This window comes from Vanessa cardui, chromosome 21 (genome assembly GCF_905220365.1).
Source record: "Vanessa cardui chromosome 21, ilVanCard2.1, whole genome shotgun sequence".
Lineage (NCBI taxonomy): Eukaryota > Metazoa > Arthropoda > Insecta > Lepidoptera > Nymphalidae > Vanessa > Vanessa cardui.
Window position 1 is genome coordinate 7,502,847 of NC_061143.1, and position 14,549 is coordinate 7,517,395.

General features: G+C 29.7%; 3 protein-coding genes across 3 annotated transcripts; all 3 read right to left on the reverse strand.

Moving 5' to 3' along the window:
• Nucleotides 1-788: 788 nt before the first annotated feature.
• On the reverse strand, nucleotides 789-2,546 carry LOC124538843 (D-aminoacyl-tRNA deacylase-like). Its single transcript, XM_047116074.1, has 5 exons — nucleotides 2,067-2,546; nucleotides 1,896-1,986; nucleotides 1,560-1,686; nucleotides 1,091-1,199; nucleotides 789-911 (listed from the first exon to the last, which is right to left on the reverse strand). Exons 1-5 carry the CDS (start codon nucleotides 2,107-2,109, stop codon nucleotides 814-816), a joined length of 468 nt encoding a protein of 155 aa, XP_046972030.1. The 5' UTR covers nucleotides 2,110-2,546; the 3' UTR covers nucleotides 789-813.
• A 1,801-nt stretch (nucleotides 2,547-4,347) lies between these two features.
• Nucleotides 4,348-5,731, reverse strand: LOC124538828 (D-aminoacyl-tRNA deacylase 1-like). The gene is made up of 5 exons (XM_047116040.1): nucleotides 5,692-5,731; nucleotides 5,504-5,594; nucleotides 5,075-5,201; nucleotides 4,657-4,765; nucleotides 4,348-4,546 (listed from the first exon to the last, which is right to left on the reverse strand). The coding sequence occupies exons 1-5, from the start codon at nucleotides 5,708-5,710 to the stop codon at nucleotides 4,398-4,400; spliced, it is 495 nt and encodes a 164-aa protein (XP_046971996.1). The 5' UTR covers nucleotides 5,711-5,731; the 3' UTR covers nucleotides 4,348-4,397.
• A 2,160-nt stretch (nucleotides 5,732-7,891) lies between these two features.
• Nucleotides 7,892-12,943, reverse strand: LOC124538876. Its single transcript, XM_047116120.1, has 2 exons — nucleotides 12,785-12,943; nucleotides 7,892-9,828 (listed from the first exon to the last, which is right to left on the reverse strand). The coding sequence occupies exons 1-2, from the start codon at nucleotides 12,816-12,818 to the stop codon at nucleotides 9,461-9,463; spliced, it is 402 nt and encodes a 133-aa protein (XP_046972076.1). The 5' UTR covers nucleotides 12,819-12,943; the 3' UTR covers nucleotides 7,892-9,460.
• Nucleotides 12,944-14,549: the final 1,606 nt, after the last annotated feature.

Below are 14,549 nucleotides of genomic sequence, written 5' to 3' on the forward strand. Positions count from 1 at the left end.
TTGAGTTTATGTGTCAAATAGCCTAGATATGATCACCAGGCGGGGTTGTAAGTCTTAAAATCAACCGGACGCTAGGAGCACAGTGCCTACTTAAAGGTGCTTTTGGTGCGTCGTAAGGGTGCCTTTAATATCAACTATTCAGTCCGAGACCAATTCATGTTACCTAACTAAGTACTAGTAATTTTTCAGAATGTACTAAATATGCCTCAGATGCTATGTAGGAATTAAAAGATGCCTTGATATGTATCGGAGTATCATAAGGATAAGCTCGCTACCAAAAATTTAATACTGCTTAGGGAAAATTGATGGATCTTCTATTTGTCAGCAATAAGCTTTGTGGTAGAAATTAACGTTTTACTTGATTCAGAAAATTTTACCAAAAATGTGTCTAGTATAGTACGACACAACTTAGATGTCGCATCGGAAAAATTCGTAAAACCGATCACATCCGAATTTAGTACGATACGCCAAATTATCAATATTTATTTCTCATGCCAATATGATCTTTGCACAAACGTAATATCTTGTAATTTCCATAAACCTAATATATTCGACAATATGACACGTCGATTTACATGCACTTGCTTTCTCTGACGCGAGAATCTATAGCGACGAATAGCGTCGAATGGCGCGATAGGGAGTTATTTCTATTGGTTGTGTAAATCGGAAGTAATTGGTTTTATTTTCATTCCATTGCATTTTCCGATGCTACATCTAATTTGTGTCGTACTATACATACAAAATCCCATACATTTACTTACTAATAGAATTCAATTAAAGGCACTCATTTTTTGATTTTTTTATTAAATTATTTTACTTTTCTTCTCGGCAAGATGGAGGGGAGTCAATTTGAAATGTCACTGGGCCATCATTCTCCAAGTACAGCTGTCTATAAATTCCAAATACACCATCTAGAATGTATAACATTTAATTAGATATATTACATTAACTGTAATACTTGCCTTGAAATAGAATGATTTAGTGTCAAAAAAAACTATCTATACTAGGTACTTAAAGAACTTAACATGCAAAATCTCTTTTAGTATGAGGATACAGTCAATGATAAGAGATATAATAAAAATGATACAACCTTTTACCTTCTCTGGATCATACATTTCTCTAGCCAAATCTATTAATTTAGTATAAAATTCCTGAGATTTTTCACCATCCATTGTTTTGTGAAAATCTGGCGTGTTACCCTATGACAAAATGAAGTCATCATTTACACATTAAAGTTATACAATCAAATCATCAAATTAGAATAAAGATAATTCTAGCCTTAGATTTTGATTTTGATTCTGAGTTCTGTTTTGTGAAGCATATACCAGGCATATAATATCAGTACCATGGAGTATGAAACAATTGTACTACTACTAAGGTGTATGAAATACCAACACATAAGCTAAAAACATCAAGAAGAAGTTTGATGTTAAGAAAGCAGGTGTACAAGTTAGTCAAATTCTTCTTTATATAGTTAAATATTTTAACACAAATTTTATGCTATATTGCTAGGTGTATAATCTTTTATTTTAACTCTTAATTTTAATATAAATACTGACCTTCCAACCATTGTAAATAGTGTATTGGCTTATAATAAGCACCTCTAGCTGTTTATCCATTACACTATTTTGCCATTTTTTATTATTGTCATCAGTAAACAGCCTTACACTCAATATTTTTTTAACGCTAAAATTGTGAAGTAAAACATTATAATATATTTGAAACCCATTTTAAGTACAGTAAAAAAATAGTAAACTAAAAAAATAACTTGTAGGTATTGCTAATTTCAAATATTATTTCTTGCTAACTGCAAGTTTTTGAACAATTGGAATGGAACAGATTAATTCAGATGTTTTCTATAATTCTAAATAGATATTATGGCAACGATAGATTACATGTATTCTAAGTCTTTAAGTGTATCTTCTTTATGGAAGCCGACTAAGACACAAATTCCATTGCTTATACTAACTGGAATTTCATCATTCACTGTAAAAGATAAGTTAATTTTTAATCACTACAATTTTGACAAATTATTAATAATAGTACCAGCAAATCATAAAACTTACATATAACTTTGGCATTGGTAACACGCTGTATTATAGCTTTCATAATAAAAGAATTTACTTTGGATATTATGTATCTACAATAATACAATATGTATTGTATAATATTATAACTAAGTATTTTGTAAAAAATATGTATGTGTGAATTAACTAGCAAATAGCAATGAACTTCGATTAATTCCTGCCACTTTGGGTATTAATGTATTTATTGTGAAAATGTAAGGCCTATCTTTTAATTATTTAAAGTTATTAGACGTCTTTTAAATATTAAAGTATTAATTCGCTCTGAATCAGTTCTGACACTTCGAAATAGTATTTATACTCTTCTCTTTTCTTAAGTATTTTTTTAAAGTAGTACGTATATAGCACGTAGTAACTAGATCGAAAAAGCGGCTCCACAGGTGAACTACTTAAGCAAACTAGATCGGAGATCCCCGGGGCCCGATCTGTTTTCCCTATAATTCAGTCAGCCCATAGCTGACAGCTCGTTACTTAAAAAAATACTGACGAGTAAATTTGGCACTAAACGAACCAATGTCGTTTCGCTCGCACGGAAGAGTTCTGTCAGAGATCTGTCAGAAGAGTTCAGTTCAATAAATCTAAAATAACAATTATCAAGTTTGTAATATAAAATAAAAAGGAATTTTAATCACTACCTAAACAATATATATTTATTATCAATAAATAAAATGTATATGAGTATTCCCTCGTAGATTTATCTTAGCAGTATCAAAACGAACGAACGGTCTTCCTTTTTTATATCAACAATATTGGATCATTGTTTTATTTTACCAGTTTGATGTTTATCGATGCTCGGTAAGCAGCTCGGAGCTAAAAAACTGAAAGAGCGAATTAGTTTGGTTAGATGCGGCGAACAAAACCAAGTGATCTCATTAGCAAACTATTACGCAACTGAGATCTTATTTCCTTTTCCAGGACGCAAACTATCATCACGCCAAATTTCATCTTAATCAGTTCAGTTTAAGAGTAAAACGGTAAACGACAGATATAAGTTTGCTTTTTTAATATTCGTATTAGAGAAGAATCTTTGTATACCAAAAGTATCCTTATTAATTGTATAAAATAAATCTGTATTTTTGGCTCTGCAGAACTAGAGGATGAATTTTGAAGAATTTATAAATAAGTAATCAATAAAACGAAACAAGAAAAAATAAGTCCGACCCTAAAAAGGGCGCTATTTTCAAATTGGTCTACTAATGAAATTTATACATTCATAGTAGTATTCGTAGCTAGTAATTTTAGTGCCATTCTAGTAATTTATGTAATCCTTATTTAACTCATATCGATAGCTACTTTTTTCGGCGTTGCTCGATTGGACGATGTCGATAAATATTTCAAGCAGAAACCTTACATCACATCACCTATACCCTGTGTCTGTAAAAAGAAATGGCACAGACCATTTTAGAACAAAGTCTCGACCCGATAGTCAAGATGAATACCCATAATTTTAGAAGATATTGAATACTTATTTCTAATTGTTTTTTTTTTCGGACGATAAGAAATTTATGATGTAGGTGTAACATATTTTTTTTTAGAAGTTTCATTGGATTGCCTGAATTTAATATAAAATGTGCGCTTATTATATTGGTTCGGTATCAGAATAATTGATATGTTGCTCTTTATGTATAACTAGTAAACACTAAGGCAGTTTTCAATAATCTATCTATCCCTTGTTAAATAATAACACAAATTTATATTTTCAAATCACAAAGACATACATGTTTTATAGTCACTCAGTCTTTCCTATCAAAAAAAAATATGCTCTGAAAATATTACATCTATTAGTTTAGTTACCAACTTATATAGATATATTATTAAATACTGTTAAAGTAATATTTAAATGACTTGTTAAGAAATACCCTACCCTACCCTATGAATAGAATTACTGATGTCAAAAATTTCATCAATTTCATGATATTTAAAAGAGCATAAGACTTAGTATTGATGACTTCTTGTGTGGAATAAATAATAAATTGATTATATTTAATTGATATTTAGGTAATTTGATAATTGGAAAAGTTTACCAACATTCCTGGACTTTCTTTTTATTAGAATGTTTATTACAAAGAAAATTATAGAAAAGTCAAGTTGAATAAGTAACATTTGAGATATTTAGATTTAACACTCTCTAAAAATTTCATTGCAACAAAATAAAATCCTATATTGAAATCATGTCTGGATCAAAACACAATAATGATCATTGTTTTATTGACCACCAATAAACAGACTAAGGAAAAAGTTGTTTACAATGAAAACAATTACATTGATTGTAATTTTTAATAAATTATTAGGAAGTACTATTAAAATTATAGATTATCTATCAGCATTATCCTCTACTTCAGTAGATTTTAGTGGTTTGGTTTTCTTGATTCCTTTTTCAATCTGAATTGGTGATTCAATTTCTAATGTGACTGGGCCATCATTTTGTAATGCTACTTGCATATAGGCTCCAAAAACACCACCTGTAATGAATTTAATTGCAATTTTATTAATAAAAATAATCCTTCTATTTTTATTTTGTAAAAATTGAATGTTTTATGTATTTTGATTATCTTTATACTATACGAATTACCTTTAACTTTTTCTGGTTTGTAACTGCTTCTTAATAATTGAATAAATTTGTCATAAAACTCTTTGGATTCTTGCGAAGGCATGGCATTGTGAAAATCAGGTTTATTGCCCTGAAAATATTAATAAAATAAATTAAAATTATTTGATAATATAAAAAATATATAATTTATCTTGGCAAAATAAAACCTTATGATTAAAAAGAATTAAATCAATTATATAATTATTATAACTACACTTTTTTATGTCATTAATAGTAACAAATGTTTTATAATAATCAAGGTTTTATAGACCAAATCTGAGACTATAAGGAACACTAACAAATGATAAAATTTGGAATTGTTTCATTAAAATTTTAATATCAAAAACATATTAATTTTAAATATTTACTATCTACTGTTGTAAAAAACAGTATCCAATACCTTCCAAGTGTTGTATAAGGTGAATTGACTAACACATAAAATTTCAAAATCTTTGTCAACTATGCTTTTCTTCCATTTTTTCTCATTTTCATCATCAAATAGCTTAATGCTTAATAGCTTGCGAGCCCTGAAATAAATTATTCAATTTTATACTAACATAGGTACAAACACCTTTCAATGCTAACTTATTTTAAAGAGACTAGTCTTATGATTGAAGCATATAAATTTTTGTACTACAGTGTCAATTACCTTGGAGTAGTAGTGCAAATAGCTTAATTTAAAGAATAACACCAGGCTTCATTGCCTGCATTAATGATATAAGGACTGGTTCATTTTTTGCAGAGGATAGGAAATGCTGCTATTATTATTTGTTAAGGACTTGATGTTATTGAATAGATGTTTATTGTATAACTAATTGATATAACTTACATATATTCCATATCTTTTGAGTTATCATTGTTACAAATACCAATAAGTATGCAAGCTCCTTGACCTATACTACTTACAACTTCACCATTTACTGTAAAAAATAATATTTCCCATCAGTAATATTCCTTTTTACTATAACATGTTCATTTAAAGGTTAATAGATTTTTTTAACAGCTTAATTTATTCACCAGAAACATTTGCATTCATAACGCGTTGAAATATTGCCTTTAATATTGCGTTTAATATTGCCTTCATTGTGTTATCATATATTATTTCATTCAAAAATAATTAAATTATTTAATATTTTGAGAATTCGAATTCAACACCAAGTTGACACTTGACATTACATCAACTTGTCAAATGTAAACTGCCAACTTGACATTGATTACCGTATTATATTTTTTTAGTTTATTTGTTTAGCCTACGTGAAATTATCTTAAACTTTTATGCCACACGTATAAATTACGAATTAATATCAAATCAATTTGTATTGCCTGTTTTGTACATTATTCGGAAGAATATGGTATCGTTAACTTAACTATAACTGGTAGGTATTTTTTATGGATAATATGTTTTCATTTCGGTTATCCGATTTTTTTGGTTAAAGTTACGGAGTTCCATGACATGCCTGGTAATTAATACAAAGCGTTGTCATTTTCTTTCTGTAGTCCTCTTGTTTCGACAGCGTTCTAGAGTAATATCCCTGTGGCCGGGTAAATGTATATTTTGCGCCTGTTTGTGTAAAAATGCAATACCTTTTAAAGAAATTTGAACTATTGCTCGCGTAGAAGATCCAATGGAATCCTATTTGGCGCATGAGAGTAAATAACGGGGGCGACTTTGAAGAGAATTGTAATGTTGTACTATATTTTTTTTACGGACAATTTAACTCACAAAGGCATTATTAGTTTTGCAGTGGATAAATTTAATAAAATTGCACCTAACATAATTTTTTTCATAAAGATACACTTTGCCTCCTTGGTGCACCACTATTTGATGAGGGTATAGAACCTATTCTTAACGATAAAATTAAAATATTTTCGCACAATATTGACAGATCGGGCATTTTATTATTATATTAGCTATATTCTCATATAGCTTATACCATTTTAAAACATTGCCTTTTTGTTCAAAAATTGATGTACATTCTACGTGCGAGCCCAATCTCGAAATATCCTAGTCTTACCAATCAAATCGATGCCAAACTTAAAAAAGCTTTAGAAAAAATTCTAAATTTATCTCTTGATGAATATTCTTGGACTCAAGCTAGACTTTCCATTGCTTTTGTTGGCATCGGCGCGAGAAAAATTTCAAGTTTTGCCCCGGCCTTTCTTTCTTCTGTACATAGCATTTCAGGCCTTTGTTCAGAAATGTTAAAATCATGAATGTTACTGAGGCGATAGAGACTTGGATGGTAAAGTGCTCTAATGATGATATCCCTAAGGAAGTTACAAAACAAAAACATTGGGATTCGTCATCGGTCCACGCTACACAACACAGTTTGGCACAAAATTTAACAAGTGCCCAAGACCGTACCAGGTTTCTAGTGTTATCATCTAAAGAGTCAAGTCACTGGTTAAATTCTTTACCCTCTAAAAATCTTGGGACACTTTTAGATAATGTATGTTTTCGCGTATCGATTGGTCTACGACTTGGAACACCTCTGTGCTCTGAGCACAGATGCCCGTGTGGAAGGGAGGTGGACTCTTTCGGTTTACATGGTCTCTCTTGCCCAAGGAGTTCAGGCAGGCTTTTCCACCACGGTTCTTTTCACGGTTCTCTAATGACATAATAAAAAGGGTTCATGCCACCATCGTCGTTCCTGTTTTTACTGAACTCGTGGAATTAGTCGTGATGATGGTAAGAGATCTGATGGATTAACATTGGTTCCCTGGGAACGAGGACGGGCCCTTGCGTGGGAAGCTACATGCATTAACACGTTGGCCCCCTCTCATATCCGAGAAACAATGTTAAGAGCCGGTGCCGCTGCGGTAAAAGCTGAAGCAAAGAAAAGAACTAAATATTCGTGTATTATATCAAATTACTTTTTTGTTCCATTCGCAGTCGAAACGCTTGGCCCTTGGAGTAGTGGTGCAAAAAGCTTCATCAAAAGTATAACACCTCGCCTCATTGCCTCCACTTGTGACAGGAGGGCTGGTTCGTTTTTTGCCTGGAGGATCGGAATTCAATGCGTTTCAACGGGCAAATGCTGCTAGCATTCTTGCTTTTAATGTTATTAATTAATAATGTTAATAAAATGTATAAGAGTTAATAATTAACGTTTAAGTAAATTTTTTTCACGAGCATTTTCTTCTCAACTTCGTATTCATTATTTTGGAAGGAATTGGTAGGATTGTTGGATAGAATATATTTATAACAAAAATATGATTATAATTCAGACTAGTTTATTTTCAAAATAACAACGAAAACTTATTAACATATATTATAAACCGAAACAAATTTAAGCGTAAATCTTTAAGTTTATCTTAATATTAAATAGGGAGTGTTGTGCTATTCAAATAACAATATTATTAATACTTTCTAACGATCTTATTATATTCGAAATAATTCCCCCATCATTACATCGATAAATTGATAAGGTGGTGTTTACACTTGTACCCTTTCTACGTGTATTATCCGCCAAGGAATCAGTTAAATAATATTGATAAGGTCACATGTTCCAGGATCGTCCAAATAATTTTACAAGAGTAATCACTGGTTAAGGTTCGAATGTAAACACTACTTATGAAACATAATGTTTGTAAGTAGGTATTTCAATTCGATTGGTACAAAAGGTAACATAAAGCAGGTTTTGTAGTAATTTCTTGGATATAGATTAGTACAATCATCATTTTGTATTTGTAAGCTAAGTATATGGGTTATTCCATTACGAAGTGCGTTCTATAAAGTTCCGTTTACATTATACAAATCAAATGGAAATAGAGAATAAATATAAAAACCGAGTATAAACATAAATTATTAATCGTTTATCTATTCTAGAAACTGGCACAGATAACAATGAACACAGAATATTTTAAAAGACATACACCTAATGTACGTAAAATGAACACAGTGGTTGATCTGTGTGTGCAGCTTAGATAACTAACAACTATTAAATGCCTTCTACATAAATAAAAACAAATGATAAAATAGTATTTAAATAGACCACATTTAAAAGTAAAAAATTAAAAGTTTTATTTTTATGAAATTCATGTTATCCAGTATTAGGGTCAAACTGACAGTAATGGTTTATAATCATTACTTTATTTAAAATCTAGGAGTATTTTTAAGCTTCTTCAGCTTTATAAAACTATTTCTAAATATTCCTAAATTTTTGATTAAATAGACAAAAATCACAATGTACAAGTTTTTCAAGTAAGTCTTAAGAAATTACACATTCCGTATTATTATTATCCAGTTTATTTTTACATATATATATTTTTAATTTCTTTGAATTAAGAATTTGTTCCTAACTATAAATGTTAACTCATATGGGTATTGGACGAATAGATTAAAGAGTTACAATTATTTTTCTTTTAGTTCCTTTTCCTACATACTCGGGCATATCAACAAAATATTTCTTACAATGTTTATATTTTTTCTTAAAATTATATTAAATTCAATCCTATTAAATAAATGACACATAGATATTCTAGAAACATCAACAGCCTCGTATATAACAACCTCAATATGTTTACAACAAAAAAGGGTTTCCTATATTAGCCACAACGTTTTTAATTAAGACACTGCATTTAAATATTATTGCCGGAAGGTAAAAATACAGTACGTACTAATACCTTCATCAATAAGTACTTAAACAAAATAACAAAAGCTGATCACAATTATCATTACTTATACTCGCAGCTCTATTATTACCCTGAATCTAAGTCAGAACATACTTAATATGTTCAGTCTTCACTTCATATCTTCATACCATTATTTAAAAGAAAAAACAATTTAGTCTTTGGGTTCTAATTTTAAAGGCTTATTTCGAGCTTCCGTCGTTGGTGTTAAGGTGATGAGACCAGCGGTATAAAGGCGTACATGTTCCAAGTAACGCTGTTTATTTTCTGGATTGCTCATGACAGCTGCGACGAATTCAGATGTTTCTCTCTGTAGAGCAATGATCTTTTGTTGTATGAGCCTGTTTTTCTGCATGAGTGCAATTGTTTTCCATGCCAACTCGAGTATGACTCTATTTTGAGCTGCCTTGTCTACGGCCGGCTGCTGTGGTGGAGGTGCAACCTCTTCACTTGGTGGTGGTGTAGGGATCCATTGTAGCCTCTGTAGGCGTCTTGCTTCACGCAGTCGAGCTATTTGTGAACCTGTAACAATAAAGATTTCATTGTTATTACTAAAGTTTTAAAAATAGTACAGTAACTAAATATATATATATATTCGACCAGTGTCAGTACATTTGAGCTAGTACAAGAGATAAGAACAATATTTTATTTGATTGATAAAACATTTTGGTTAAAAATATGTATGATTCATTCTGTTCAATGGGCCTTGATCGACAAATTGTTTATTTAAAATTAAAATCATAGTACCATATCCTAAATATATTTCCCTAATAAAAACGCGATGAGAATAGTGTATTTGTGAAGGTATGATATCTGTGAGTAAGTGCGACGCGTACTGGTTTAAAATTATTATATATAATTATGTTATTCAATAAATATCAAGTGTAAATTAAATAGAACTGAATATTAATGGCGCAAAATAGCTTCGTGAACTTCAGTCACGTTATGAGCGCGTATGCTCAAAAACTACCCAGTGAATACAACGTGCTTGCGACACGTGCGAATTTTATCATCGGAACAACTATGTTCTATATATGAGTTATTGTCTTTGTTTGATAGTGGAACGATAATAATTAATTACATGTTTCTTGGCTATTTAAGTGTACTTGCGATATGGGTCGGCTATTTGTTCTACGTCGAAGTCTTTACATTACGCATTGTATTTAGGTCAACAGAAAATAGGAAAATCAATATGTAGTTTCATGGAAATTTTATGTAAACTTTGGCAATTATATTATTTATTAATTATAATATTTAATGCATAAAATATAGTTCGACTTTTGATTTCTGGTTTAATTGCGCATAACATAGTCCAAGAATGAGTGCAAACATTAGGTAAGTTAGGTAAATTCTCTATCATCTAACTTTCATAGCCCAATAAGAGATTAAACTAACACGACCAGATAATGATGTCTCATTCTTTCAGCTTTACATTTTTCTCAGAAAAGAAAGACAACACCGTCAATTTTCCTAAGTCATTCTACGAGTTAGGAAAATTGAACATTAAAAAAAATTATTTCTGTCTTTGGATTTCAACCTAGGGCATTGAGATCTGTAATGTAAACTGGCTACTAGATCAACGGACTAGTCAAGCAGAAGAAATCACGAGTCTATATTTAACATTATTTTGATTTGACAAAAACTTTAACAGTAGTATGGGTCAGATAATGAATATATAAATGATTTTGAATATTTATCGTGAGTATATGATTTACGAAAGCATCAAATTTATTTTTAGATTTCTTTGTATTAAAATGTTTTCTATTAACGCATGTAGGTCATATTTTGAACATTTCGTTATTTTAAAGAATATTGAACTAATATTTGTATATTGTTATAAATTAATCATATTATGATCGCTTTATATTGTATTGTTATAGTGACTATGACTTATTGTCAATAAAAATAATGCTAAGTTGAGTCATTTCACGTTTGTAAAATCAATACCGGGCTATTCGATTCTCTTCTGGGAAAGTGCATAAATCTATTGTTCATATATAATCGTGTTTATTTATTTATCATTGTAAATCATTTTTGAATTTTTTTAAATGTTTTACTTAAAATTATCAGCGTTTTTTCTTGTCTTGTCTTTTAAAATATGTTTAATACGACAATTTCGCAAATATCCTCATTGTAAAGATTGAAAAATTGGGATTTTAAATTGGTAATAGTATTCAAGACTGGACCCACCAATTCAAATCAAGGTTAAATTTCAATTCAGTAAAATTCGTAAACAGGAAAGAGGGTGAATCAAAACCAGTCATTTAAATGCGGATGTTGTTATGTTTTTTTTTTAGATTGACACAAGTGAAATCTTAACGGTTTTATTTAATTTTAGTGTAGGTTTAGAAAAATTACAAGAATGAACATACATTTAATATTTAATATTGAGCTGTAGGCAATTTAATAATGAACAGGAAATTCTATGTATAGCTTTGTATACGATTTTCAAATAATAAAAAATATAAATGAAGATGCATGCATGTTAAGTGTTACAGGTATGACATTCCATTAATTGATTATCTTTTCGCAGATGGAATTGCCGTTTGCAATTTCTCAGGCTACATTTTTAGAAAGTAATGCGAATGTAGTATAATTAAAACGTCATATTAATATAATTTTTTTTTATAAATGCGGATAATATATTGATCCATATCACAGATGTATATCTGGGTTTTTGATTCATTCAACGATCTAGGTATACTTTATCTGTCTTAAAAAATTAATTCTCTATATATTTTTTTTCTCTTAATATGTCCGAGAAGCGAGAGGTGTATTTTATAGACTGTTATATAAATTATATTTAAAATAACATTTTATTTTGATAATATTGTTTTATAAACTGGCAAATAATATAAAATGCAAAAAATATAAATTATAGCTATAATACGATTATCGGTATAGAATTGACTTAATATGTTATTAAGGCCGTAGTAGAGCGAAGGGCCCGTGGTTATTGTCAATGTATATAGAAAATGATATAAATATAAGTATATAAATTGACCAAAATTATCGGATTTTTTTAAATTAAGTGATTTTATCTTGGAAATGGCAAAGATATACCAGCAAAAATACTGCGATATAAACACTAAACTGAAATATTTTCATAAGCATTATACGTAAGTTTTAGACATTCTTTTTTTTACAATGTTTCAACTATATTTGGTATATAGATATGACTACTACAACTTCGTACTTTATTACTAGTTCTAGTTGTGAAAACATTAACTGAAAATATTGCGATCTACTTATTACTGCAACTGTAATATTTAAATAAAAAAAGAAATAACTATTGGAAAATATTAATTAATTAAAGAAAACTACTCTTATTTAAAACGCAACCGAATGATATTAATATGAAACAAATATATGTAGACGCATACAACAGTTTCCCATGAAGTGCGGTAGGTCAGTGTTCAGTCTGTAAAACAGTTATTTTTTTTCAATTTATAATAGTTATTATTAAAGAATAACTAACCTTTTTTGATTTTCCTTATCCTTTTTTCACACATGTTTGAATAACACAGGTTGTTTTTACAAACACAAAAACAAACAAATTTGAAAATAGAATGCGATCACGTACTAAGGACGCGTGTGTATCGCTCGAGATTCAAACGCGAAGTTAGCGTGCTGGGCTGGGTTTTCAAATCGAAGGCCCGGGCGACCGCTCTCGCCGCGAGGCGCCATAGAGCGAGATGGAAAGTTTTATTGTCATGCGAAAATTCGAATTTCCACGAATAAGTGAAATAATTATTAAATTTATGAATTGCAGGTACATTTTACTCAATTTACAATTAATGCTTAACTAATCAAAAATTGGGATTTAAGTAGAGTCTGTCTATAACTTATCTGTAAAAAAAATTCTTGACACATCGTTTTATTTATAAGAACTGCATTTTTTCTATTATGTGGCGCTCTTCATTTTAAATAGCATTATCATGAGTATGAGTAAATAAATGTTAATTAAAATGTAGAACTAATGTTACGTATTGCCTAGACGTTAATTTATTAAAATAATAACGTTTCTGGTTAGACCATTTCCATTTTCAAAAATTAAACAAACCGAAATTGTGTAAAATTATTTTTGTATTAATAAATAAGAATGTGTATTTTTAAAACGTAGATTATATTTTGTGTTTTTGAGATATGTTTTTTCCCTAAATATGGGGTGATTTACCCGCAAAGTGTAGGCGCGGTCGTTTGCTAGACGGAACTCGCATTGAACAACACGTGTAGACATGGTGCCAGGGAGTGTTATCATTATCAATCAGAAAGGATTCACAATGACTGGATATGATGTCGTACGTGTTCAAAAATTAAATAACATATTATAAAGTCGTCATATGCGTTGCAAATAGAAATTATCTTTATTATACACTGCAATATTTAAAACAACAGTTAAAACTAAAGGTACATTATAAAATAATTACAGATATTTTTTTCCTAATTTTTTATTATTGGAATATTTGTCTTTTGCAAAAGAGAGAAGCAGAAAATTTAGTTTTAAAAAGCATATTCGCATGTACTGAAATGGTCTCATTATGTGATAAGAGTCATCCATTTAAAAAAGACTTAGTTTATAGTTCAAATAATTGAATGGAAAACGCGTAAAGGCGATTTCCAATAAAAAATATATGATCAAATGAATGAATAAATGAATAATTTGATTGCAAAGTTATTATATTACTTACATGAATTGAATTGCAATTACTCCTTTTGTCTAATTAAATTAAAATTAAGAATTATTGTCGTTTATATGTTCGTGTTATATTTTATATTTGTTGAAAACTAAGAATTAACAGAAATAAGTAAGTAGTAAGCTCTACGTAAGATATACGTTGCAGTGACGAGATACGTATGATCGCGACTTCTGACTCACCGTACCAATTATGAGAATAGTCATTGTTGTTATGCAGACGTAACGCAGTCATCACTACGTCTGTCGTCTATGGCAAATGTTGCGCGCACGAAGAAATATTCAAATCATTTAATAAATTATATACGAACATGATGCACACACATATAAATAAAGATTATACATGCTGTAGAGATTAAATGATAACAAACGGGTTTATTGAAAAGTCTAAAATGTTTTGGAATTCAAATATAACGGATTTAAAAAGATTTGATGTCTTATTAAATATTGATCGGAAATATCGAATATATTGTAATATGATTGAAATATAAATGTATTCAGACGTGCTATGATCCACATTGTCGTCCACGTGGATGAAAAAATGGCT